The 27,458-nt window shown below is 37.2% G+C and overlaps 3 protein-coding genes across 7 annotated transcripts in view; 2 read left to right on the plus strand and 1 right to left on the minus strand.

Annotated features, from left to right (window-relative positions):
* On the plus strand, nucleotides 1–8,151 carry LOC306886918 (coiled-coil domain-containing protein 106-like). 4 transcript variants are annotated; one of them, XM_079444289.1, is made up of 9 exons: nucleotides 1–169; nucleotides 503–565; nucleotides 682–783; nucleotides 2,043–2,228; nucleotides 2,728–2,781; nucleotides 3,575–3,805; nucleotides 4,082–4,288; nucleotides 4,386–4,689; nucleotides 5,780–8,151. In XM_079444289.1, the coding sequence occupies exons 2-9, from the start codon at nucleotides 511–513 to the stop codon at nucleotides 5,802–5,804; spliced, it is 1,164 nt and encodes a 387-aa protein (XP_079300415.1). In that variant the 5' UTR covers nucleotides 1–169; nucleotides 503–510; the 3' UTR covers nucleotides 5,805–8,151. The 4 variants fall into 4 exon arrangements, with proteins under 4 accessions (XP_079300415.1, XP_079300417.1, XP_079300418.1 ...); XM_079444291.1 differs by having other exon boundaries at nucleotides 2,731–2,781; XM_079444292.1 differs by having other exon boundaries at nucleotides 3–565; nucleotides 2,731–2,781.
* Nucleotides 7,678–24,962, minus strand: LOC306886909 (uncharacterized protein). Of its 2 annotated transcripts, none has more exons than XM_079444274.1 (15): nucleotides 22,840–24,962; nucleotides 19,162–21,882; nucleotides 17,211–17,259; nucleotides 16,647–16,687; nucleotides 15,249–15,592; nucleotides 13,969–14,129; nucleotides 13,621–13,773; nucleotides 13,392–13,521; nucleotides 13,111–13,185; nucleotides 12,904–12,993; nucleotides 12,663–12,811; nucleotides 12,404–12,547; nucleotides 11,486–11,556; nucleotides 11,289–11,393; nucleotides 7,678–8,946 (listed from the first exon to the last, which is right to left on the minus strand). In XM_079444274.1, exons 2-15 carry the CDS (start codon nucleotides 21,701–21,703, stop codon nucleotides 8,804–8,806), a joined length of 4,197 nt encoding a protein of 1,398 aa, XP_079300400.1. In that variant the 5' UTR covers nucleotides 21,704–21,882; nucleotides 22,840–24,962; the 3' UTR covers nucleotides 7,678–8,803. The 2 variants fall into 2 exon arrangements, with proteins under 2 accessions (XP_079300400.1, XP_079300399.1); XM_079444273.1 differs by having other exon boundaries at nucleotides 7,919–8,946; nucleotides 18,754–21,882.
* Nucleotides 24,928–27,458, plus strand: part of LOC306886921 (cation-dependent mannose-6-phosphate receptor-like) — a 5,624-nt gene continuing 3,093 nt past the window's right edge. Inside the window, exons 1-3 of the mRNA XM_079444295.1 lie at nucleotides 24,928–25,236; nucleotides 26,688–26,863; nucleotides 26,955–27,115. Coding sequence (XP_079300421.1) covers nucleotides 26,706–26,863; nucleotides 26,955–27,115 — 319 coding nt within the window. The 5' untranslated portion in view covers nucleotides 24,928–25,236; nucleotides 26,688–26,705. The remainder of the gene's footprint in view (nucleotides 25,237–26,687; nucleotides 26,864–26,954; nucleotides 27,116–27,458) is intronic.

Consider the following 27,458-nt stretch of genomic DNA (forward strand, 5'->3'; position numbering starts at 1 on the left):
GCAGATGTGAAGGTGCCATAATCGTGTCTGTCTTCACGTTGTTTTTAGCCCTGCTGCTGCTGCTGTTGCTGCTGAGGGTGATTTAATCAGCAAACACACAAACAGATGAAAGTACATTGAGACACGCTTCAAATACATGACAGGGAAGCACGTTCACAAGCGAACCACGGTTTGTATGTGTTTTGTGTCATCACGTGACAGAAATACTGCGTTTATTTGGGTCTAAAGATTAGCTAGTGTGCTATTCATCTCAGTGCAACTAAACAAACGGTGTGTATGAATAGCCTGATTAGTATTTTTGATTTCGAGAGGAATGCAGCTCATGTCATGCAAATGTTTTGGTTGGTGTTGGGATGATTGAAAGATAGTGACAGACAGTTTGAACGTGTACGTGTAAAACTGTGTATGCGAGAAGACACGGATGCTAGTCATCTGATAGCCGGTTAGATTATTGCATGTTTTATGTACCTATTGTGATGTTGTGAGTATTTTGGGGTGACAGGCGGAAATATGAACGATGCGGACGCAGCCTCAAGGAAGCACGCGCGTTCCCGAGAGCTCCAGAGTGAGTGCGCGCCCGCGCGCTGCTGTATAAACACACTCATAAATGCACGTTGGAGCTGATGACCCCAGAAAAAAAATTAATGTCCATCCTACGTGTCTTTAATCATCTTTCTTCAGCTCCCAAGAATGAGGATACCTATGAAATCTCAATTCCTTTCGAAGACAACAACTTTGATCAGCAGGGAGGCTTTTACAACCAGAATGACCAGAACTTTGATGGTCAGTTCTGTTCATTATCATTATTTTCTTGTTGTTCGAATGTTTTTGCGAATGTTAAAGGTTTAGTTCACCCAAAAAATTACAGATTACAAGTTACCCTATTTAAAATGTATCTATTTCAAAGTAATGTAAGTGATTACATTAGCAACACTTTAGAATAGGGAACACTAATTCACTATTAACTATGACTTTTCCCTCAATAAATTCCTAATTTGCTGCTTATTAATAGTTAGTAAGGTAGTTGTTAAGTTTAGGTATTGGGTAGGATTAGGGATGTAGAATAAGGCATTAATATGTGCTAAATGGCTAATATTGTAGTAATATGCATGCTAATAAGCAACTAGTTAAGAGACCCTGAAATAAAGTGTTACCATTACATTTGATTACTTTTCTAAATTTCTAATGTTTTCAACTGTTAATAATTTTCAAACATGTAAAGCAGGCAGGGTTAACCTCACAGTAGTTCTCAACGCTGATTATGGTCATTTTCGTAATCCTTCATCCCTTGAATTAAGATTATAATAATTTAATTTGAAAAGCACAGCACCACAAAATGACTCCCTTTGAGATCACTCTGAGGTTAAATACAGATAATACTGTATAACTCATACCAAGAAATAGTTTAGTTGCTATGATGATTCTGAAATCACATTTTTATGACAGGAAACACTGGCATCTAACAATGCCTTGCAAAAACAAATAAATAAACCCAAATAGGAAATAAAACAGTTATGGAATAAGCATGTGTCCTAAACTCCTGAAACACCTTCAGATGTAACCCCCTTGTAATCGTAGTAAGTAACTAATTTAATTACACATTTTTATCTGTAACTGATTACAATGACATTTATTTTGTCATTTAAATTATGTACTTTAGTTACTCCCCAACACTGCTTGTAGTATCATCCTTAAGAATTTCGTTCATCGTTCATTACTATCAAATGTAGATATTCTCTCATATTTATTCTTAATATTTAATCTCATTCGTTCTTGCGTATAAAGCATGCATATTTGAGCTTCCGTGTTTACCATATTTCATGTGCTCTATGTACTGTATCTGCGTTGATCGATGTTTAAATATGAATAAAAGCTTAAATTATTGTTTATATAAAGCTACTTGGATTTCAAAGACTTGTTTCCTATGGATTTCTTTTATGATTTGTACATTTCGATGCCTGAGGCGAATAAATAAAGACAGAATGCATTATCTTTTTTGGGTGAACTAACATGTGATGATATTTGCTTGTGTTGTGATGCAGGTAGTGATCAGCCAGCACCGAGCAGCTCGTACCTGTTAATCACTAACTTGCGCACACAACTGCAGATCTCACTGGAGAAAAATTCATGGCTGCAGAAACGCATCGAGGACCTGGAGGAGGAGAGGGACTTCCTGCGCTGCCAGCTCGATCGGTTCATCTTCTCAACCAAGAGTCAGGAAAGCAACGGTGAGACGAGGACAGAACCAGAGGGAAATAAGAGACAGAGAGTCAGCCAACACTGTGCTAAATAGAGGATATTTAGTGACACAAGATAAAGTTAGTAGATGTGGTCAAAGGTCATTTGAGAAATAGTGGAATGTTTGGGAGAACTGTCATTTACACCTTAGTTTATGCCTTTTCCCATAAAGTTTCATTAGTAATGCATACATGCTTTGTGTGGTGAAAGTCAGGGACTGAATAAATCTTACATGTGCAAATTCAGTAAATAATGTAACCATTTAATTCCAATCTACATTCCAGCTAATAACATCATGCCCGATTTGTATGCATAGTAAGTGTATCATGGACTGTGTTGCTACTGTCCACAGAAAGAAAGGTGATAAACAGTTTTATTTTAAAAAGATGTTCTTGTAAGTAATCATATGATGCAGAAGTCAGGCTGGGTATTAATACAGATTTCCCAAAGACTGACAGAAAGACAGAAACTAAATTTCTCTTTTCCCAGCAGGGAATGATTCCAGGAGTTTTTCTTGGAGGAGGAGAAGAGAAAATGATCGGGGTAAAAACTTCTTTGACTTTATACACTAGACTCATCTGATATAAACCAGTGCTATTTTAATACAATAATAACAGATTTTATTAGTATTTTGAATTAACTTTTATTTTTAACTTTCATTTTGGTTAAATTTTTAGTATTTTTATGTTCCTTTGTCATTTTTATTAGATTTTTTTGTGTTTTTGTTTAAATCTTACTATTTAGGTTTAATGTATTTTTATTTCCGTTTTAGTTCACATTATATTTCAAGTTAGTAAATTCAGTGTTTTAACATGCATGTTTTAGGCAACATTTCTAATTTTCATTTATTTATAGGTTTTTCATGTAATATTTAGATTTTAGCTTTATTTCAATTAATAAAATGTTTAATTTAGTTATAATAAAATGATAATAACCCTGTGCAGAAGATGAATAAATCCTAACTAAAACATCATACTTTAAAAATTCAAAGACGCTTCTTTTTCACTTCTGGCCAAAGTCTGTGCCGTGTTGTCCTAACATGATAAGGGCGAGAGTCCTTGCTGCAACATAAAGATCACAAGGGCCAGTTGCACAAACTTAGCCACTATGTTTAGACTGTCTTAAGAATTAGTCTGACCAGCTAGCAGTTAGCTGAGGGTAATGAGTCTCATTTTTCACATTCAAGTTAGACCAGTCTTATTCATTTTTATGTAACTGACTGAAAAAAAAGTTATGACCAGTCTTAAGGAAAAAAATCAGGCAACAAACTTGTAAGACTAGTCTAAGCCTATTATGCAACCGGCCACAGAATTAACTTTAATCATTAACGTTTCAGATCAACAAGTGGAGAGCCAGCGTTCAGCCAACCGTCAGTCATTCCAGCAGAGGCCAACGCAACAGACTTCAGCCAATCCCAAGGCCCTGAGCTCTGTTCCTGGTCCAGTCGGTGCTCAGATAAATTCCATGTATGGATCTCCCCACCCTCAGCCTCTTTTGCAGGGCCACGGTGGCGGCAGCACCAGCAGCAGCTGCAGTAGCAACAACAGGTCCCTCAACGAACTGCAAGGTGGATCTGAAAACCTGTATTTGCCCTATTATCATCATTTTGGTTTAAATATTTACTGTATGTCTACAATAAGCATATTTACAGTTTATCTAAGAAGTTAACTTCAAAAACTTGTTAGTCACTATATATTTACCATACTTCCATATATGTTTTCATGAGTTTAATATTTTTCTAAAATATGATTCAAATGTTAATTATTTATTTTTTGTAATTATCTTCTTAATGTTTTTGTGGAAACCGTGATATATTTTTGCATGATTTTTTATGCCGCCACAGAATCCCTCACTCTTCTGGGAGATGAAGAAGAGGATGACTACCTTGAGGACAGCTACCTGGAAGAGGAAATGATGTCAGGAGAGGATGTGATAACAGATAACATGTCACTTCGGAACATCGGCACAGCAGGAAGACCCACCGTCAGTCATCTAGCTCTGAAGAGAAGAAGGGTTTTCAGAATCGCCAGAGGGAGAGAAAGACAGAGAGGTGAGCATGACAGTGTGAGGAAACATGACAAACAAGTGATTTTCTTCTCTTTCTGATCTCTTTGTTCATCTCTCTCTCCTTATTGCTGTTGTTCTAGTGAAAGATGCAGCAGGTGTGCTGTTCCGCTATAAAAAGATCCTGGTAACATACCAGAGGTTAAAGAACATGTCCAAGGCCTTCCAGATCCACGGTGTAGATCGTAATACGGTGGCCTCTACCACACCCATTGCTGAGCTTCTGTTGGTGGCTCCAGAGAAGGTGGCTGAGGTGGGTGAGTTTGACCCATCTAAAGAAAAGCTTCTGGACTACGCCCGACGCTGTTATATCGCCCTCGACCCCCAGACTCTCAGCAAAGTGCAAGCTCTGAAGAAGAACAACCTCCTCCTGCCCATCTCATACAGGTATTAATACATACATACAGATGCTTAGCAATCATTGTATTCCTGTTAAATTCCTTTTTACTCTTTGTCCCTTTTCTAGGACATAGTCATTTTACACAATTAGTAAACTAAGTAGTTAAAATTAATTGTTTATATGCGTTTATGGACTATTTTGGAAATATAGTTTAATCAATATATTCTTAATAAATAGGTTCTCTAACAATAAATATTATATTTTTAGGATGCACAGATATTAAAATTTGTGCCAGTAGTGATAAGTTGAGAACAGTTTTTTCCCCTCAAAAATTCGTTTTTTAAATTTTACAAATCAACTTCAAATTTAAAGTATGAAAAATTTAAATTCCTTTTGAAATTTGCTGAAGATTACATTTATCAGTGTTAAATTGCTGTTTGTGATTGTGATCTTAAAGATTGAGTATGCGATCGATGGCAGCACATGTAACTGAAATGTAAAAATAGTTCAAATGAGCATGCATAATTAAGTATTCAAAATCATAAATATCAATTATGAACTAATAAATAAATATATATATATATATATATATATATATATATATATATATATATATATAGTAGCTTACTATTCTATTTTTTTTCTACTGTTAAGGTCATTGCACACTGAGTCTGAAATTTGTGCGTGCGTTTTTCAGTTTTTCCGTATTCCTCATCCTTTCCTATCCAAATGCATGCTACGGATGCAAAAATCAAACCTGATCCGAATTTTTTTTATGACAGACGAAAGTTTCAGAGGCAGTGTGTAAACGTGATTGACAGAACGTGAGGTCGTATTTATTTTTTAACGTACAAAAATTTCGGACTCGGTGTACAATGACCTTTACTATCACTACTAGTCTTTTTATTTTTTTATAGCTTCGTGAAAGAGCTTTATTTTTATCAGTGGGTTAGAAATGATGTGTGTAAATCATAATTCCATTCTTACATAATCTGTTGCATTTGATTCAATGTGGCAATTTAGATAAAAACACATTTATGAATGATTCAAAACTACAATTCTTACACAAGGCACACAATCTTGTATTGACAAACACTTCAAAAAAACTGACCGTCAATTTTTTTTATGCTTCTCCAGGTTGAAAGGAACGGATAATCGATAATTGGAAGAATTAGTGGGGTGATTCTTATCCTGCTATACAGTGAAACCCTTCACTGTATTTTAATGTACCATAGGACACACATCTCCCATCTCAACCTCCACATTGTGCTGTTCAGATCCGCTGTACTCTGAACCAAGTGTACTATTACCTCTGTTCACTCACTCATAAATCTGGACGCTCAAAGCTGCGGGTGGGTTGCACACTTATGCTTTCAGGTTTGGTGTTTTAAAAGAGAACTCAAACCCATTTTACACCATTGTTTCATAACAGACTTTTTAGTATCCCCTAATTGTTTCTCTGGTTGAAGCTCAATAATTTATACTTTAGTTAGTGATGTGTAGCTCTATAGCAATGAGTGTTGCTCAGAAGTTCTCTGTTGGGTCATTAGATCCACTCAGATGTGCCAAGCGTGTGTTCTGGTTCTCCGTATCTCATAGCACTTACTTGACAGCCTGGAAGACTTTTGAAATTTAGGTTCTTCTAAAAAGTGGTGCACGCATAGACCCATGCACTCCTCCTATTTTAACACTGTGCTACTCTACGCAAGCGGCACCTGTTTGTTCTCATTAGAATCTCTTTGGATATGATTTGTGGAGTGTTCGTGCATGTGTCTCCCTTAAACATGGCCTGTCTCCTATTAGATGACACTGACTGTTCAGCATGTGCAAAGTTTATATAGTGTAAATCAGTGATAAAACAGTTGGTAATAGTACTAGTCTAGTCTAGTACCGCGTAGTGAAGATGATAATGTGAGGGAGTGAGTGCAGAGATGTTCCTGTTCTACCTGGTGCTGAAGTTCTCATGAGTGTGTGTGTCTCTGATCATGTGTTTGTTGAATTCACCGTCTACGTCTGGATGCATGTTGGGTGTTTGTTAATATGCAGCGTGCTTGAGATTAGACTATTCATGGATCATTCGAGCACATAAACCTCTTTACATCACAATCTTCTTCTTCAGATTATTCAGATAATGTTTGTGGGAACACTACAAAAGGTTCAGTTTGTTAACATTAGTTAATACATTAGATGTCATAAACTAAAATGAACAACATTACTGTTGTTCAATGTTAATTTATTCCCATTTATACCCTGGTGAAATATAAATATACTGAAATGTTTTTAAAATACATTTATTTCATGCTAAGTGTACTATATATACATTTACATATTTATGTACTTGATTAAAAAATATCCTGCAATTGTACTTCTTTGTATACTAAACCGGTATACTTAAAAGTATGCTGAATCGGAACAACTAATTCTGTGCTTAATGAACTTTAATTGTCCGGAAGTAGTGCTGAGGTCTAACTAAAGATATACTGAAGTATATTTGATTGTGCTAAAGTGGAACTACTGCAATATCTTACATTTATAGACCAATATTATTCAAAGATCATACAATCCTCATCAATAGTGACATTAAAACACATTTAGGCTTAATATGAAGAAATGTGCATTGTGCAAGTAGTACGCCAAATCGAGCGATGTGTCAGTAAATATTTTAAGAGCTGAATTTTATTAAGAATGAAATATGGATTTTAAATATCTAGGATAATGCATCACTTAAAACTCTAAAAATGTATTAATCTATGCAGAAATGAACACTAAATTAATTCTTTAAATTATTTTCTTTTGTTAGTTCACGATACCTAATACATGAATTAATGTTAACAGATTGAATCTAATTGTGAAGTGTTACAGTATTTGCATTATTTTGTACTTTTAATGTCATTTTCCTGTCTGCTACTATTGATTACTGGTCAGGGGTCAAGTTGATTTCAGTTTAACCTCAGGAACCAATCATTTGTGGATATTTCAAGTACAGTTTAGTTGATCACAAAACCATTTTCCACTGTTGTGTTTTTTTTTATTTTCATATAACCAAGAAGCTGTTTATGTAGCCTGGACTTTTTTTCCCAACATTAATGAAATGATCATTGATTCTTCGTATTGTAAATCACACTAAAGCATTTGATTTCCTACTGAATCCTGTATCGCTCTTTCATTCTGATTCTTCTTTCTTAAGGTCTTGCAACCTAATGGCCTTCCCATAATTCTTCAAAGTGCACTTGATAAGACTATAAACCCCATCTTCTAAACCATGACATGTTCTTTCAGGAAACAAATTATCTGTTTATTTTCAAGGCATATTACAGTTATATGCTAATCAGCTTGAACAGGAAGCAGAGATGGAATTATTCCATGAAAACATAATACTTTTAGCTTTTATGTTAAAAATCTATATTATGTACATTGTAGACAACCTTGGGTATTGTACACTTTTTGGTCTTAAAAAGTAGGCATCCATAATTCTTGATCCTAAATAAAATTTGCACTTTGTTAAAGTCAACTGTTTTTCACAGCGATTAATTATTTGTCCTTTTGCATCCCGTGTCCTAGAGCACACCAACAACTCTTCAAACTGTATTCCCATCAGGCTGCAGTCCGACAGCATTTATATTCCATGCTGAAGGGCATCTGATGTTTAGAAATAACAGAGAACAAGTAGTTTTGGTGCAGTATTCAGCGTTACACGCAGACTTAGATCCAGCTGTCGTGGTTCCTCAGTGAGATGGCTTGCTCAGATTGAGGACAACAGTCTGTAGTCCAAACTTCTGCCCAGGAATGACTCCCCACTTCCAGATTTTAAGAAAGTCGTATATAAACACTATGGCAGCTGCATAGATACTCATTTGGAGCAGGTACTGCATATGGATGCATTTGTGCCATTTGCAAAGTCCGTCAATGTCCATAAGATATCTGAGAAGTTCAGTTGCTGTAATTCAGCATCTTGCCAGACCCTTTTGCAGGGTGTGGAGTAGTACTCTGACATGGCCATAACACCCACATCACCCTTATCAGCTTGAGTGTATACACACAATAAATAGAAACTTCCCATGAAGTTGAGACGTAAATCCATAAAATTCTTGAAGGCTTAAGTCTTTAAAGTAATACAAAAAAATTGTAATTGAAAAAGTCCACCTGAGAATACATATTGCTTCACATTGCAGCTGTAGCAATGTGAATTTTCATGGTGTCCAGCAGGTTGCGCTTTCTTGCTTTGTCACTGACTATTGTCTCCAGATGAGACTCGGGGGCCCAACCACGTTGTCTGTCTGACAGACGAGTTCCTTCCACCCAGCCTGAATAAAAAGGAGAGAATCTTTGTCAAAACATCCATTAGCAATTCTTGAATTCTGCTTGTGACAAAGTTAGTATCTACTAGGAACTTGCTTTGTTGACTAGGAACTTGTAGAACTGTTCCTGAGAACAGACATATAGAATATGCTCAGTGGAGTTCATTTATCAGTACGCCATTAGTAATACAATCATATACAGTGTGTGGGGAAATATGCCTGTTTACATAAACTGTGGTAACTAGGAATGCCCTTGTCATGAAAGAATGGTTATGATTATGGTTATGAAACCATATGAAACCATTCTCTATGATTATGGTTATGCTACGCCTACGTCATTCGCTAGAACGCCACGCTCTTGTGAAGGCGCGCACAACAACAACCGTTAACTGAAGCTAGAGATTACGGTTTAGGCCGCTTTAAAGCTGCAATCCGTAAATTTGGCCTCTTTGTCGCCATCTCTGTTTGAAACCGGAATTATTTTGTTAAACGTGGTTTGTGAGTCGGCACGGCTCCACCACGGATGAATCGAATGTTTTGAGGAGTATGTGTGGCTGTCAGTCACCGCACCAGTGTGGCTACTGTACTTAGGAATCACACATTCTAGCCTACGTCTAAGAATATATGACCCAAATAAGAATTTTCACTTGATATTGTCATCTGAACATATAAGTATATAACATATAACAAGTCTGACACTTTTGTTCTGACCAGCTGAGGAAAAAAGCGTTACAATAAATGCGCTACAATTGTGACTTAATCTATCGATCGGTTAGCTCATATCACATCAAACCGTGCAAATTATTCTCAAATTGTTCATACGGGTAAGTGTGGGCTACGGGTAAGGTTAGGGACAGGTTGGGGTAGGTTAAGGTGTAAGGGATAGGTCAACAGAGTTATTATAAATTAATTACAGATTACATGCAGGTATTTTTAATATATAAGTACAATGTAAAAAGATGTATTTACACAATAAGTGCATTGTACTAAATGATGAATTTAAATGTAAGTACATGGTTGTTAAGGCCACTTAATATAAAGTGGGACCCTTCATGGATTACAATCCGTGATCAAAATGATAAATTTAATTATTCCAGCTGTGAGAAAAGGCTATAAACGATCCCCCACCTGCAGCATCCTCACATGCGATATAGCCAAATTCCTAAAAGTACCACTCAAATTAGAAAACATTATTATAAGCTAACTGTTGTGAATCGGGTTAAAGTAAGGCGATAGTTTTGAACACTGGCTGGTTATGTACTTGCTCAAAAATTGATATTCAATTCAACTGGTGGAGCAGGGAAACAGACAAGGCTAATGAACAGAATTAGGAAATTTGACTCTCAAACACAGGTACAATACAACAATGCCACAAAAACACCAGCTTCTGTGTGGTGCACTGGGACATTTTCTGATATGCCACGCTTTCTTTCCCCTTTACTACCTCTTCAACCTTAAAAATAACTCATGTACAAGGTCTCAACTCTTCTCACCATTACTCACTCGTCAATAGTCTGTTTTTGCTGATCAGGGCCCGTATTCACAAAACATTTTATCTTACCACTAAGAGTTCAAATACACATGTATGGATGATGTCATGATCTATAGTACATGCAGCACAAAACTCACTTCAACTTAAAAATCTTAGGAAGCTGCAGGAGGTTCTTCGAATCAGGTTGCAATTCCGGGACTATCTCTGTCCTATCCTAGCGTCCTATCTCCCTTTTTCTTACACTGCAGAATACCAGTACAACACCGTCTTGATCTACCCACACAAGTTCTCCAAGAACTCTTTGTTGCATTAACAATGGAGACGAGTCTCATAAGATGGGCGTTAACAGGTTGGTTATATTTCTAGTCTACCACATGTCCCTAAGATCTCTAGTGAATGTGGGCTTGGTGCAGTCATACAAGTTCCTAAATTAGACAAACAATAAATGTACTATACAAAAAGGCCAACACGGGTTCTACTTTAGGACACTATACTGGTCAGGGTGTTTTTTTAGGCTAACACAACTGAGCAAGTTAATTAAGATATTCAGGAGCACTTGATCATTTCAAATGATGATTAGTGTGCTGAATCAGAGGTAAATCTGAACTCTGCAGGTAGGTAGATCTCCAGGAACAGGATTGGGCGCCCCTGGCCAAAGGTGATTCCTAACATGTGACCAAACCTTGGTTTTTCTTCAAGCAGTGGCAGAGTTCTTAGCACTGTTCTTAACCTTGTGGTTAAAGATCTGAGATTGTAACTAAACTGTTGTAGTGGCCTCAGGTATATCAAGAGAAATAAATTCTATACATGACTGGGGATCTTTTTTCTTGTGTTCATGTGATTAGATTTAACTCACCATCACTACTCTGCTGGTGAACTAACAGAACATCTGCTTTCTCTAAACTTAGCTCATCTGGTTGCTGGGCAACAAATGCTCTGATGCACTGCATTTGTGAAAAGTCTGCAAATGGAAAAAGAGAACATGTTCAATTATTAGCATTAGAATATTTACTTTGACACTGCAGTTTCTTTTAAAGTAGGAAGTGCACATACCCTGAACTGCACTGAAGTCAATCTCAGGATAAGGACGTGAGAGTGCTGATATCCAGCGCAATTTATTGGCTCTGAGAGATGATAGAAAATGAAAGAGGGGTACAGATTAATTTAACGCAATATTTTGCACAACCAAATTGCAAAACACAAGATTGCTGGACGGAACTGAATTTATGCTGTCCAATATATGACAAAGTTTGCAAATGTGGAAACACTACAACAGAGCTGGGTAGCAACTGATTACATGCAATCTGGATTACGTAATCAGATTAAATGACATTTTAATCGGACTACAGTTACTTTTTTATGGATTACATTTACACAATAGCAATCATTTATTCATAATTTATTGATTCTCCCTAATTCCACTTTTTCTTAAAATTTTCCTTTTTAAAATAGCCTACAGTTTATATACACTCAGTTTTGTGGACATTCACACAGAGACCAGTCAGGTGGATACACAGCATTTGACCACTGGTTTTAAAAATAATTTCAGGTTTAAGAAGTGTTTCAACATTGCATCAACTACTGATGAACACATTCATTTTAATTTTAATTAGCACTCAGTTATTTTACCATGTTTTTTTTGTCGCAAACACATTAAAATGCACAAAATCACCAACTTTTTTCTCATCTGTTCCTCTTTCACTTAATACAGTAATACCAAAATTTGTGTCATGTAATTTGGAATCGGTAACGTATTACAATTTGTAAGTAATTTACCCAGCGCTGCAATACAGCAGGGCTGTCCAATCCCGCTCCTTCTATTGGAGGGTGGCCCTCCAGGAGCAAGACTGGACGTCCCTGCCCTACAGGGATGAGGACTTCACAGGCATGCACACGTGTGGCAGCCATTGCATGTTTACAAAATAGCAAAAGCTTCTCTCTAATAATAGACATACACAATGACATACTTACTGGGTATCTGTCCGCAAGAGCAGGGCTTTTTGCGGCATGTGCAAACGGAACAGGTTTTTTTGTAAGGAATGCAGTTTGAACCTGCAGTTCTCAACCCGCAGCTCTGACACAGGTGCATGGTCGATAACTGTAAACCTACCCCCTCTGCAAACAGGAAGTTAAGGTTTAATTGTACAATAAAACATAAGGTATCATTTGCATTAAACATGAAAAGCCTGATTTCAACTGAAGTGAGGATGTTAAAGAAAGCCAAACGTACTCTTTCCGCAAAGAGACCAGGAGATAGTCATTGAAAAGGTGCATATAAACATTTCTCTCCTCTTTCCAGTCTTTCAGAGAAAAGTCTTTCAGTTCAGTCAGAGGTCCATCTCGTACCAGTCTGCGGGACTGACTGATCAATGGAAGAGTCTAAGAGACACAAAATAAGTCATTATACAATCTGATTATTATTCAGATGGCATACAGTACAAATTAGGTTCCCTAACATGTGTCATGCTCACCCTGCATTCAAAGTCAACTTTGGCATTGAGGGTCACAAGCGACTCAATGTTCTTCATCTGAGAGATACTTTCATTACTGTCCTGGATCATCTGTTAAGAAGCAAGGAAACATGGACAGTGGTGAGGGAGAAAACTGATAAGAAATTCCAATGCAGAGATGTGGGTGACATAACTACATTTTTTCAAGTACATAAAGAGAAGTATCACCTTCTCAAGTAGTTTCATCGCCTTAATTGCCTGTGCTTCATCCTTGGTTTTTGGAGCGGTTCTCTTTACAATATTCTACCAACAAAGACAAGAGAAAAAAGGGCATTTAAAGTGCAACATACCATATTCTTTATGACAGGAGATGGATGTTAATATAGCATAGATGAAGAAGGCGGAGGAAAGCATGTGCTCCTAGAGTCATGGCATTTCCTGCAAACTTTAGGGAATGTGTCATCAAAAATGTGAGAGGCAGAATTAAACAGGACCAAGGAAGACAGTACCTGCACAAGCAATTTTAGGCGTGTGATTCTTTGAAATGGCAGAATGAGGAAAGACCGTAGAGGCAGTCGTTGGCAAACCGGGTTACGCTCCAACTTTTCCACAACTCTACGGAATTCGTGACTCTCGTCCCTATGAGAGATGGTGGAATGACACAAAGAAATCATATGGATATAAATAAAATAGGAAAAGCACATTTTCCATTTCAGATCAGTACAAACGAATACTCACATCAATCTTTGATATGTCTTGTCCTGATATGACTGGTTGGTAAGGTATGGCACATACACATTTTTGAATCGTGGACAGTGTTTGATAATGATGTCACAGACGGTAAAGCGCACAATGTCCTTCTCCACTGCTTCTTCCAACTGAGACAGAAAGCTAAGTGGAAAAGCAGAGCAGACATTTGAGAACCGACTCCAAGATGAATTCATACATATTTAGGGAGTCTAAAAGTTATGTCTTATGATGCCAGCAGCACACATAGTATATGTAGCGATCTAAACATCTTTATCAAAACTAAAATGTGTTCATCAGTATTCAGTAATTCTGATAATTTAATGATATGATTCTAACCTGTGACTGACAGCTCTAACATCATTTAGCCTGGAAAACAGCCAGTTTTTGTCTTGTGAAGATAGGATAACTTTGAGCTGTTCGGACATGACAAAGTTCTCCACTACGATGTCCAAACTGCGGCAGTATGACGCTTCAGAGGTCACGACCTCAAACCTCACCTGAAAAAAGACAGAGACTCTTCATGTTGCTATCCTTACTAATAAAAATGAATATCTTTTAAAAAGATAATTCATACATATTAGGAGTGCAATGTACCATGAAAGCCTGTTTCTGTTTCAGAGTTAAAAATGAAAGATTACTGTGACATTATAAATCAAAATCGTGACTTTATGTAACATAATTACAATCAGTTACAGTCGCAGTGTTCCTTTATATCTCAAAATAAGACTAAATCTTGTAGTGAGGACTGTTACCTGCAACTGAGATTTTATATTTCTCTCAGTTGTGGTTTTATATCTCACTGTTACATTGTCTTTTTTATCACAAAATGTGATTTAAATCTTGCGTTTATGAATTTGTTTCTCTTAATTGTGCCTTTACATTTACTTTATTCTCATATTCTTATAACTGCATATGTATTTCACAATTGTGGTAATATATCTTGCAATGTGACTTTACAACTTTTTGTTAAACCTTCTTACACAATTACCCTAATGTGTACAGTAAATACTACCATGTGAAAACAGTGGACACTTAAAGGGATAGTTCACCCAAAAATGAAAATTCTGTCATGTATGAATTTCTTTGTTCTGCCGAACACAAAGGAAGATATTTTGAAGAAAGTTTGTAACCAGGCTGTTTTGAGGCACCATTGACTTTTATAGTAGGAAAAAAAATACTATGGAATGTATCAATGGTGCCCCAGAACTGCTCTGTTTCCCACATTCTTTAGAATATCTTCCTTTGTGTTCAGCAGAACATTTTTGGGTGAACTATCCCTTTAAGCCAAACTTAAAAATGTAATTTCATTTGATAACAAAATATCAAAGGGGATTCAACATACTTTTCAGTAAACAAGTGTTAGACCTTTTCTAACTTCACTTTTCACATTTTTACAATTACTTCCAACCACCAAGATCCTTTTTAGTAAATATGTTAGTTCCCCTCAAGTTCATTGTTTTATCATTGTGAAATGTTCTGTTGCAAAATGAGCTTGAGCTGTTTTTGTTGATTTGAAATGTTATTATCTAGTACAATGTCATGTATCATACATTTTTAAGTTTATGTCTTGAGCCACTTTTAATGTTTAGTAGGGGATACCGATCAAATAATTATACCTCCTGCAGGCGTCTCTCATCCTCAGTAAGTCCCTCCAACTCTGGGCTGGTCCTCACTCCAGGGAGATCCTGCCACAGTGTGGGTGAGGAAGCAGAGATGGACAGGCGAGGGGACGGGGGACTGTTAATGGACTGCTGAGGCACATTTAGACTTTTAATGGAGTTGGTTTGGGTCAGAGTGTGGTGATGTAGGAGGACTTGAGGGAGGGGTGGGAGAGGTCTGCGTGATAGCTTAGGGGAATGATTTGGAGAGGAAGATGAACTTATTGATAAAGAATCAGAATGAGACAGCAGGATCTCTCTGTTCTGGACCACCTCACTGTACTCCTGATACAACTGAGAGTCTGCAAGAGAAAGAGAAATCATTGATGTGGTCCTAGAGCTGTGCTTCTCAGATTTTACACTGGTTACAAAAATTGTTTATCACACAAAACTAAACAAATGTCCTTGAAATCAGACTTTGACATTACTTTATATTAGTAAGTGACCAATAATTTGTACAAAAACAAAGTGGTTGTCAGAAAGTGATCCTGTATTTAATGTATGCTGATATGCGGTTCTATGCTGATATTTACCCCAAATAACATCAGAATTTGCTTAAAAACCACCAAACAGGTGCATATAAACTATGTATTTTATCTAACTATGCATGACTTGTTTAATTGCATTTAGATTTAGCTTTTTTTTTTCCTGTTGTCCACGACCCTCATCAGAACACAAAGGAAAAACAATGCTAAATGCAAATAATCATACCTTATAAATGTATATAAATACATTTGTTAAATACAGCAGAAAGAGCAGAAAAAAGGCTAAACCTGTCTATGATCCACCAGTTGAGAATTACTAGATTGAAAAAATTACAAAAGGTCATGGAATGACATGGAAAGCGAACAAGCACAGCAGGTAAGTGATTCAACAGGGCAAAAACAAAAAAGAAAAAGAAAAGATGTACAAGCACGAACAGCCACAAAAGCATTTTTAATACTAAGTGAGCATTTGCAGCTGTTTATCTGCAGTTCCGAGTGATGTGCAAGAACAAACCTGTTCTTTGCCTGGAGGACTACCAAAGTAGCATAGTCAGGAATGACAAAACTTTCCCTGCTCTCAATAACTTAAACTTTAACCATCCATGTATTAAGAACCATGTATGTCCTGTATGTTACAGCCAGTTACAATCATATTATGTACACTAGCATGTGTACAGAAGGGTGTGTGTGAAATTGGGATTTGTATGACTGGGAATTGTACGCATCTTAATAATGTTTTAATGGATTTTGAGGACTTTAAATAGATATATTTATTTGTAGTCTGTTAAAGAATATACCCTATAGTCTTTGGTTATAGCCATGTCCATGACATGTAAAGATCAAGACAGATAAAGACAATACAGAGACTTACTGAAAAATTTAGAATTCCTCTTTTTTGTCCTCCCAAGTTTCCTAAATGTAAGATGGAGAGAGAGCACATCTGTGACATAACGGTCATCCATAAGACTGTCTACCAAATAAAATACTGTAAGTGGTGATAGACTGCATATGAAGGTTTCATGCTGTCATTTCCATTTTATCAAGTTATAACATTGAACAATACCCTGAACAATATTAGATGTCCTAAAAATGCATGAATCCAGATATCAGCACATTATAAATGGGAATAATAGAGCATAAATTGAGCTGTCTAATATGTCAGTCCCAGTGCGCCTTAGAGTAGTTTTCAGTTGCAGACAACATTGAAGAAATTCACTATTCAGCCACAGTTAATTTATTCCTTCAAAAATATCTAACCACTTGTTCTATGTAAGAGCTTTTCTTAAGCTTGACACATCTGGAGTTGTCATCTCATGTGAGTGTACATGATTTAAAAAATGTATCAAATGTACAGTTAACTCTTTTACATGGGAAATATTTTAATGAGGGACAAAATATGAGAGTGTCTATTCATGCAGTATACATGTTCTCCTACCTTAGGTCCATTTCACTCCAGGTTAAAGATAATTGGTCCTCTTCGTCATCTAAACAAACCAAAACACAGAGAAATCAGCACACATCACAAGGTTTTTTTTTAGCACCTTAGGCTTCCCTTAACCAAGACAAGATCAGAATTTAAGCAGCCTAAATCCAGTAACACTCCATCTCAAGCAAAACAGATAGGGATGATTATACATAGCTGTACACAAGCTGTAAACATGGGAACCACCTAAAGCTTTCCAGTGAATAACTGCAAAGATAGACTAGACCGTAAGACCTCTGGGTATGAGCAACTCAATAGCTCTCAAGAAAATGTGGCAATAAATAAAAATAACCCTAATGCAATGAGAAATATGATGGGGGGGAAAAAAAACAGGAAAGTGTACTGGGGGAGGACTTGTTATGAATGAATGAGAATGGTTTAATTTGTGAAACAAAGGAAATCTGGAAGCTCAGAATTCTGTCTGTTCCAAGAAATGCTGCTGTTTTAGGAGTCTTCGGCGGTCATGACTCCAACCCCCACAAGAATCCTCAGGAGCCCTCCGGCGCTTCCAGGCCAATAAAATGAGACTACCCAAAAACCCCCCAAAAAAACAATTCCTGGAGGAATACATTATTAGTTACTCCTGCGGTATGAGAACCTAAAGTCTACTGTTTGTGTGGTTTCAGATTTCTTTAAAGTCCTAAGAATGCGTCTCTTTAAAAAAATATTTTTTTTGATTGAAATATTTGCTGTCATATATTACTATAAAAAGGTAAATAAACAATTTTAGGACTGTTCAGAATATTATTTATATATTTCTATTGGCATTATATCCATCATTGACTAGAAAGAGAGACCCAGTCAATATGAATGAAAACTGTGAAACAAAATTATAGAAATCGCTGGGATGTCTCATTCTTTAAAGTGTCTACAGTCACCAGCAATCCATTTGAACATAAAACACCATTAAGGACCCAATCGTATCAGATTAAATAGAAAAAATTTATATACAACAAGAGAAAATGTAGGGTGGAACTTTACATCCATGCTATTTAAAACATACAGCCCTGTCACATGCCCAAATTACCATACGGTTTATAAGGCCCTGCCATTGGCCTGAAGGGTTCTTTACCAAGGTGTGGTAAAGAAAGTTGCTTTTGAGGTAGAGCTAATAATTGCGTATTCATAAACATTTTTGATGTTATTCTATAGCTGAGATTATAAATAAGGATCTCACCATCCCAACATAACTGCCAGTGAAAAGTTTGAACTGCTTATTACTGTTCAAATGTTAGAAACACTCAGTTACATGGCGGGAAAATAAACCATTTTAAAGCCCATATTGACACTTATTTAGGCAAAGATGACTCATGGATTTCTGTGTTACATTCTTGCGTAAGCACATTTAGCCTCTCTACATGACATTACACCATTGGTATATTAAATTTGATAGAGTTGGTTCAGCAAGAGACATTTAGATCTCTTCTCACATGAGTGGGAGCAAGTGGGTCACTGAATGTCCAATTCAGCCGTCTTATGTTAGTCCTCCTCTCACCTGATATGTTGAATATTCTCGTCCTGCGGTCCCTTCCAACTCCCTTTTCTTCTTCCTCATCCTCTTGTTCTTCTTTGGTTTTCTCCGTTGACTTTCGGAACCCTCGCCTCCTCGTGCGAGCCTCATTCCCCAAATCTCGAAAACTATTAGACCTTAGAACAACTTCCTCTTTACTCTCTTTCTTCTTAGATACTTCTTCTACCTTCCCCTCTGCCTCTCCTTCTGAGGGAACCATGTGCTGGCTAGAACTAGGATCCAGCCAGTCACGGTTCTCATTCAACTCTCTCTCCATCCCTCCCTGTTGTTCTTCTCCTCCCTCTATTATTTCTTCCTCTATACCTGATTTGTCCATTTCTCTCTCACCCTCTGTTTGTGTGTTGGTTTGCGTGTCTATGTGTGTCACACTACCTCTTGCATTTTCTGTGTCCACCGACTTCAGACCCAGGATCTCTCTCATCACGTTCTTGGCCCATCTAAGGTGAGGAGCAGTAGAGCATCGCTTTCGTTCCTCAGATGTGCTCCATGTGTCATCAGAACCAGAATGCTCCACTGAGTCTCCAGTAGGTTCTTTTGCTCCTCTTTGTATTGTCTCTTCACTATTAGTCTCTGCACCTCCATTATCCTTGGATGGCCCTGAAGTTTCAGAAGGCTCTGGTAGGAAAGGTTGGGTGTCTTGTTCTGATCGCTCACTGGAAGGAATCATTTGGACCTCCAGTGATGTTACACCCTCTGTTGTCTGGTCATTACTTCCTGCACCCTCCCCTTTGTCCTCATTAAGAGAAAGACTGAGATCATTCATTGCTCTTTCAATGTCCTGTTCACAGTGTTCAACCTTTTCAAATGCTTCATTTATGCTCACTTCACCTTGATTGTCCATGTTATGACCTGAATTTTGATTGGCTGCCTCTTCAACAGTAGGGTGTACATATGAATTCTCATTGGTTTGTGACGTGGAATGGGTCTGACCAATCACACAAAAGACTCTTAGGGGTGATTTTGGAGCTTCATTTGCCCCATTCTCTCTGTCCTCTGTAGTTTCTGGGTGTCCAGAGATAGCTTCGGGAGCTCGACCTTCCCAGAATTCTTTGCAGTCTTCAAAATCCTCTTCCTCCGCATCATCCCCTCCACTGGAGACCGTTACAAATCCATCATCTGCGGACATCATTCTGTTCTTCTCTGCTTCCGATTCTCCCTCACTTCCTTCCTCATTCTCCAAGTCGTCATATCTATTACTGCTTCCCTGTTCATCTCTGTCATTCTCTTCCAAGTTATCGGCCACATTCTCTCTTTCCATCTGCCACTCTGATTCCATGGCTTCTTTATCATAAGCCATGTCCCCTTCCATCCTCTTCTCCTCCTTTTCTACATCCATATCTCTCTTGAACTCCCCAGCCCTTTCAAGTTCTCTATACTTGTCCTCAAGACATTTGCTCTTCAGTGGTTTACTTCCCTCAGGCTCTTCTTCATTTCCTGTTGTATAGCTTTCTTTGTATCTTTGGATGTACCTCTCTCTTGCTCTCTCTCTCTCTGTGTCCTCTTTTAAACAAGATTCTTTTCTCTCACTTCGAGGTTCCAGCCACATTTTCATTATCCTGTTCTTAGGTTTCTTTGTAACTCCTTCCTCAGCAGCACTCTTCTCTTCTTCCGTTGGTGTACTCCTTACTTCCTGCTCTTCCTCTGTTCTTTCCTTCAGTCTCTCTGTATCAATCTCAGATGTGTTTTCTCTGTCTCTGTCCTCAAGGTTCTCTCTCATTGTCCTCCTTTTTTCATTCTCAGTATCATTTCCTGAAATCAGCTCTCCACTATTCTCCATCTTACTTCTCCCTGTCTCTTTGTACTCTTTTCTCTTCCTCTCCCTCTCTTCAATCTCTCTTTCAGAATACCTATCCCTCTCTCTTATCCTACCTCCATCTCTATACCTTCCTCTTTCAGCTGTGTATAAATAAGCATCTCTGTCCATCCTTTTGTCTTTGGAGTCTCTCATTCTATCTCTTGGTTTATCTGTGTCTCTGAGTCGTTCTGAGTTTTCTCCTTTTGGATCACGATAACCCGTCTCTCGGTAATCTCTTTCTCTTATTGCCCTGTCTCGCCATCTTTCGGCTTCTCTCTCTCTACGTCTCTCTCTCTCTCTAATTCTGTCTGCCCTTCGCTCTGCATCACTGTCTCCTTCACTCTTGTAGTGTTTGTGTTTACGTGTAGCATCATCTTCTCTCTTTCTTTCCTTACCCCTGTCTCCATCACTGTCTCCCTCGCTTTTTGTATCTCTTTTCTTAGATCTCTCGCCCTCTCCCTGTCTATCAGTCCTCCTTTCCCTGTCTGAAAAGCTCTCTGTCTCTCTTTCCATGAGCCGAGGATAATATCTGCCCTCTCTGTCTCTTTGTCGATGTCTTTCTCTGTCTGGCTCTCTCTCCCTCATGCCTGAAAGGTCACTGACCTCTGGATAACTTTCTCTCCTTCTATCTCTCATTCCTGAGTGAAACTCCTTGACTCGTTCCCTCTGTTTATCTGGCTCCTCCTTTATGGGCCTTCTCATTTCATTTCTCCTCAACTCCTCCCTGTATCTTGCAATTTCTCTTTCACTCTGCATGTCCATGTCTCTGTATCTCCTCCTTTCCTTTTCTCTTTCATTTTCATACAGTATGTCCTTCGGTCTTCCCATGTGACGCTCTCTTTCACACTCTGTAAGTGGTATCCTTCTGTCTCCCACTCTGTTTGGTTTTGTCATCCTTGGAAAAGTGTCCCCTTTTCTCCTCTTATTGTCTCGATCTCCATACTCAGCCTGCTCTGGCACTGATGAGCTTCCATTTGCACGTCGATCTCCATTTCTCCGCCTCTCTCTTTCTCTCCAGTCAATCTCTCCATCTTGTCTTCGGGTTGCAGGAAATCTCTCCCTGTCCCTAATCCCATCGCACGTGTCTGGCTCCATTTCCTTTTCTTGTGTTTTGTCCATCTTTTGGTGTTTCCAAGTCTCTTCTTCACCCAGGTCACCTTCGCCAATTAGCTGAAGGACTCAGGTCACAGTTTGCACTTGATCGACAACCTGTCTAGTGCACCTTAAGAGGACTGTATCTGCACAGTGTCTTGGATGGCCCAATTAATTTGAATGATTTCCATTGCAACATAGAGAACCTATAAGGGAAGTCAAAATTCAAAGTCAATAAATCAATCAACCTTATAAAATTCATATTCCAAAGAGGAAAACATTCAAACATTTACTTGGAAATCTTTAAAACTTTGGAATATCTTGTTGAAACATGTCAGGTATATGCCTTGGCAGCTTAAGCAGTTGCAATTAACAAGGTTTTTTTTTTTTTTTTTTTAAGTGTCAAGTCAAATGTCTAACATTAATTCATTTGGCAGATGCTTATCTGAAGTGACTTGGATGGATTCAAAGTATAAATTTTATCAGATTTTTATTCCCAGACAACTGAAGCCATGACATTAGTGTTTCTTGCCCTACACTCCACCAGATAAGTTACAGCAACGCAACAAAAATACTGTTCTTGTCAAACAAGTCACTTCAAATCAGTCTAATATACGTCAGTCTAATATATTAGTATGCATAACACACATTGCCATTTATATTTTTTATTTATATACTACTGACACTCCTACAAACCTATTCAACTAATATGAACTCATAATATAACATTTATACAGTTGATATACAGCCTATTTGTCAGTTCAGCAAAATAAAATGTTCAGTAATTTACAAAGAATGCAGTTCAACCAACCACTGACTTATGCTATTCTTGTATCTTGTTCAGAGGCATTTGAAGTAATTCATGCCTAGGAAGAGCCGAAGCACTATTAAGAGGGGTTAAAGGAACAAGTCATAGTGTCATATCGACATAGATGACTCATGTCAAGATGTTATGAATCATATGATGCACAACGAATTAACATTAACAGATTCATAAGAAAATGACTGTGGTGAATAGAATAAACAGATTAGTATTCTCAAGCATGACAATGCAGTATTTGCCTGTGATGTGGACATGTTTGTTTACAAGAACTGTTTGGTTTACTAAAGTTACAACAAAAAGGAAAGAATGAAAAGTTTTGGGAATAATGCAGAGGACTCACCTGAGAAGTGTCTTGGGGGACGCTTCTCTGTCTCTCTCCAACTCTTCCTCTGCTTTCTTGACAAAGTGAAGCTAGCAGGAATTGCACAACTCACAGACATTCCACATATCAGTGTTTGCCCATTGAGAGAACCAAAGTTGAGCGAGATAAATGCTCTACTGATTTAATTATCCAGCCTGCCTCTGTCCTACTTAATGTGTTCACAAAAAGTTTACAACAAAGTAAAAAGATTCTCAGTGTTCCTCTCTCTCTCTCTCTCGTCCCCTCCTCCCGCCCTTCTCAAATTCCCAAACAAGTTTGTACAGATTGACTCTTATCTTCCTCCCCTCCTTTTGTTTTTGTTTTCCTTATACTTTCCCTCTCCAGTAGTCTTAAAGAAGAGTCCAGAAGTAACCGTCTGTTCAAGCTCGCACGCAGCTTTTCTTCACTTCTCATAAACTCAATAGAGTCACAGTGATTGCGCTACAGCTTGTTCCAGTAATTCAGCCTTTCACTCACCTCACCCTCACTGGCACTGCATGCTTCTCTCTCACAGAAACAGGAAGTGCACACATGTGTGCTGTGATTGGTGGGGTTGAAGTTGCTGGGTGTGCCTGTTTTCTCAGGTAAAGACATGAGAAAAAGTGAGAGCAAAGGGGGAGGGGCGAACATGTACGAGTGTAATGTCGTCTGCAGCTTATATAACACAAAAGTTCTCAGAAAAAGCTGTAAAAGACAGTGGAGCACAGATGACACATTAGGAAAGATAAACTGGAAAACACACTGAACAATGATGCACATCTGCTCCTTTTAGACATTTTTATCCCCCTTTTTGTGCAAAGCCTTTCAAAGTTTATTTTTGTGTATTTTTAGTATAAACTTTTAGTTTAAAATCTAATTATTTTAAGTGATGAGTAAGCAATATTGGATGCAGATTTTGAAATATTAGGTTTTTTTTTTTAAATCCAAATGCTTGAGTTTAATTGATCATTTTCTAAAGTGTCTGTTGTTATAAATAGCCAAGTTTTCTGTCCTTACTTTGAACCATCCGAACAAACTTAACTCCAGAGTGTGCTGTTATCTGAACTTAAGCAAGTATAACATAATAATCTAAACAAAACTGACACAATCAATTAAATCTCCTGGACAAAGATTAGGAGAAATGATCAATCATCTACAAGCATGTATGACAGGCAAGAAAGGGCTAATTCAGGAAGACTGCAGTAAACTAATCATGTATTTCCAATGCAATTACAAAGATAGAGGATATCTTGATATCCTGAAATCCTGAAAGGAGAAAAGAAGTAGCATCTTGGTTAGTAAGCTAACTAGTAGCCTATCACAAAACCTCACCGCAAGAGAATGTATATAAAACATATAGGCCTACAATATCAAAACACACCTCACAAAAACTAGTGCACTTATACTGGTAATAAAAAGCTGATGTATGAACTGACAGAATTAACATTGTCGCTTCATGCGATTGACCAGAATTTCAACACAGAACTTGTGCTATATAAAGAATCTTACCAAACTCTGATAAATATGCACAAATTAGGGCCTAAACTAAAACTCTTTTGCTGTTTTTGAACAGTTTTAAGGCGCTTAACCTTGAAAAACTGTTGATTATCAACTTTAGGATGTCAAAAATGTTTTACAGGATGTTTGTGAGATTTTACAAATATCTAGCAATGAATAGTTTAAACAGACAAATGTTTAAAATTAAAATGTTAAAAATGTAAGGTTGTAATTATCTATATATTACCAAACATATCTAATAGTTATCAACACAAAGACATTATTAGCTTTACACAGGCCTACATACAGTAATATGTATATATAAAAAAAAAACTATTATTTCCTTGGTGGTTTTCAAATGATCTGTGGTCAGCAAGTAAGCTATGAATGTTGAAGGTAGCAGTGAAGCCACTAACTAAACTTCTGCCGTTTTGACTTCCACGTCGAACAGGACAGCTGACTGAGGCTTATCAGGAAAAACACGTCTTGTTTGTAGATGAACTAGATCTATGTTCGACACACACAGCGCCAGAGTCTGCTTGTTTGAGCAGAACTCAATGTCCCATGTTCACGTGCAGCACTTCAGCTTCCGCCTTATGCAAAGTCACATGTGGCGCCCGTTTACTTTCACTTCCGCGTTTGAACACAAACCATTAAATCCTTTCAATAATGCACGCGTTTTAACGCGAATATAGTCAGAAGTGTGTTTATTCAATGTGTGATAATTGATACCACCGGATATTTTGATGTAATGCCGTTAAATATTGTTTAAAGACATTAGTGCGACAGTTTGGGAAAGAGAAGATCCCCAGGCTGGGTGGACACAACTAGACAGCTAGTTAAGAGCTGTACTTTTATTTATCTACCTTACAGTAAACACGGTCATAGGAAGTCCGAAAGGTGCGTTTGTGATCAACTTTGTGCATTTCTTTCATTTGATGCATTTTAAAGATGACAGCTTATGCTAACAGCATGTTTATCTGGTTTCCTAACTAAAGTTCTCCATTATCGTTTGCTTATTGCTTAACGTTACTTGAATTTGCATCCATGCAGTATAACTTTTGTGTTGTCTTTTTCAGTCATAAATAAACGCCACACCGTTTTTGGCATTACAACCAAGCTTTTGTTGGTTTGGCAACAATTTGTAAACATGCACAAAAATAGCATTTTCAGCTAGTTTCACCAAAATAACAGTATCTGTCTGTAGTCTTTAAAAAAATATGATTATATTTGAAGAACCAGCGATGACCTTTCACATTTGGCTTTTCAGAGTGCACCTTTTTTTGGGTTAAAAGCCTAAGCAATTTTGGCCAAAAATATTTCACGTTTCAGGAATTAATCATTCGAAAGTTTGGGATCAGTAAGATTTTTAATGTAGTCTCTTATGCTCATCAAGGCTGAATTTATGTGATCAAAAATACAAAAATGTTTAATATACTTTAAAATATAATTTATTTCTGCGAAGCACTGAATTTTCTTCAGCCATTTCTCCAGTCTTCATTGTCACATGATCTTTCAGAAATCATTCTAATATGCTGATTTATTGTCAGTGTCGAAACTGTTGTGCTGCTTAATTATTTATTCATTTTTTTTGGAACCTGTGATGCATTTTTCTTTGATTATTTGATGAATAAAAAGTTAACAGCGTTTATTCAAAATAAAAATTATAAATAAATAAAAAGTATTAAATTCATAAAAAAGAAGGGAACAAATTACGGTTTGAACAAAATTTTTATTTTCAGTAAACACTATTCTTTTTAAGTTTTTGTTTATCAAAGAATCTTGACGGGTCCCAGAAAATATTAAGCAGCACAACTGTTTCCAACATTGATTATAAATCAGTATATTAGAATGATTTCTGAATGATCGTGTGACACTGAAGACTGGAGAAATTATGCTGAAAATTCAGCTTCGTTTCGCAGGAATAAATTATATTTTGAAGTATATTAAAACAGAACACTCTTATTTTAATTTATTTTTTTTTCTGTATTTTTGATCAAATAGATACAGCCTTAGCATAAGAAACTTCTTTAAAAAAACATAAAAAATCGTAACTGATCCCAAACTTTTGAATGGCAGTGTATACTAACTAATAGCAAAAATGCGAGTTATTATGAAATACCAAATGTTATTAACCTGGAATTAGGACCCAAATTTTCTAAATTGTGTCCCAGAGTTCTTCACTAATCATAAAATACTCTGTGCATACTGAGTCTGTATAATTAAATGTGTATTATATGCATATATTGTCGCAGGTTACACTGCCCACATTTAGTGTGCATGCGTAAGTCAATCATTGGATAAATTCACTGATCAGTTTTTTTTTTTATGTGTTGCCCTTTTCCCATCAGGGGTCACCTGTGAAAGTCATGTTGCTGTCTCTGAGAATAATCACTCCTCTTTTTGTGCTACTTGCTGGAGTGCAAGCTGAGAAAGCTGAGTTTGTGACAAACAAGTGTAACCTGACTTCACAGAGCGCTTCTGAGCGAAAAGCACTCCAGTTATTGGAGCCTCTCACCAATCAAAAGTAAGACGGGGTTTTTCAAGTTAATCTAGCATTCATTCGGTTTGCAGGTTGTGCTGGTCTTGTTAACTGTCTTCATATTCACTCTGAACAGTTTCACCGCAGAAGGTCCGGAGAGCGAATATTTGTATATTTTCCAGGTGTGTGGAGATGCTGGCGGAGTGAAGAATGCAGGTCTTGTGCAGCAAAAAAAAGGAGAAAAAGCTGAAATAGTTCGAATTGGGGACTACAACAAAACACGAGCTATTAAAGGAAGTATGTAACCTTTAGAAGTGACGTGTCGCTATTTGCTGCTTTTTCTACAGGTGGACTTTTCTGAATTGATCTTTCCTAATGTTTATTTTGGTCTTTGGTATCTCTATTATAACAGTTAATTCAGTTTTAATTGTTATCAATGTTCATTTATAATAACGACTACTGAACTTTTATTTTCATTGTCTGGTGATTCTTCTGTGGATTGTGGCTTTTGTTTAGTTTAGTTATATAGTAGCAGTTAGCAAGGATGCATTGCAAGAGAACATTGTAAATACAACCAACATTAAAAATAAAACAAACTTCAAATTTGACTAAATTACTGAACATTTTCCAGGTGTCACAG

The sequence above is a fragment of the Barbus barbus genome, assembly GCF_936440315.1.
Source record: "Barbus barbus genome assembly, chromosome: 21".
NCBI classification, from domain to species: Eukaryota; Metazoa; Chordata; class Actinopteri; order Cypriniformes; family Cyprinidae; genus Barbus; species Barbus barbus.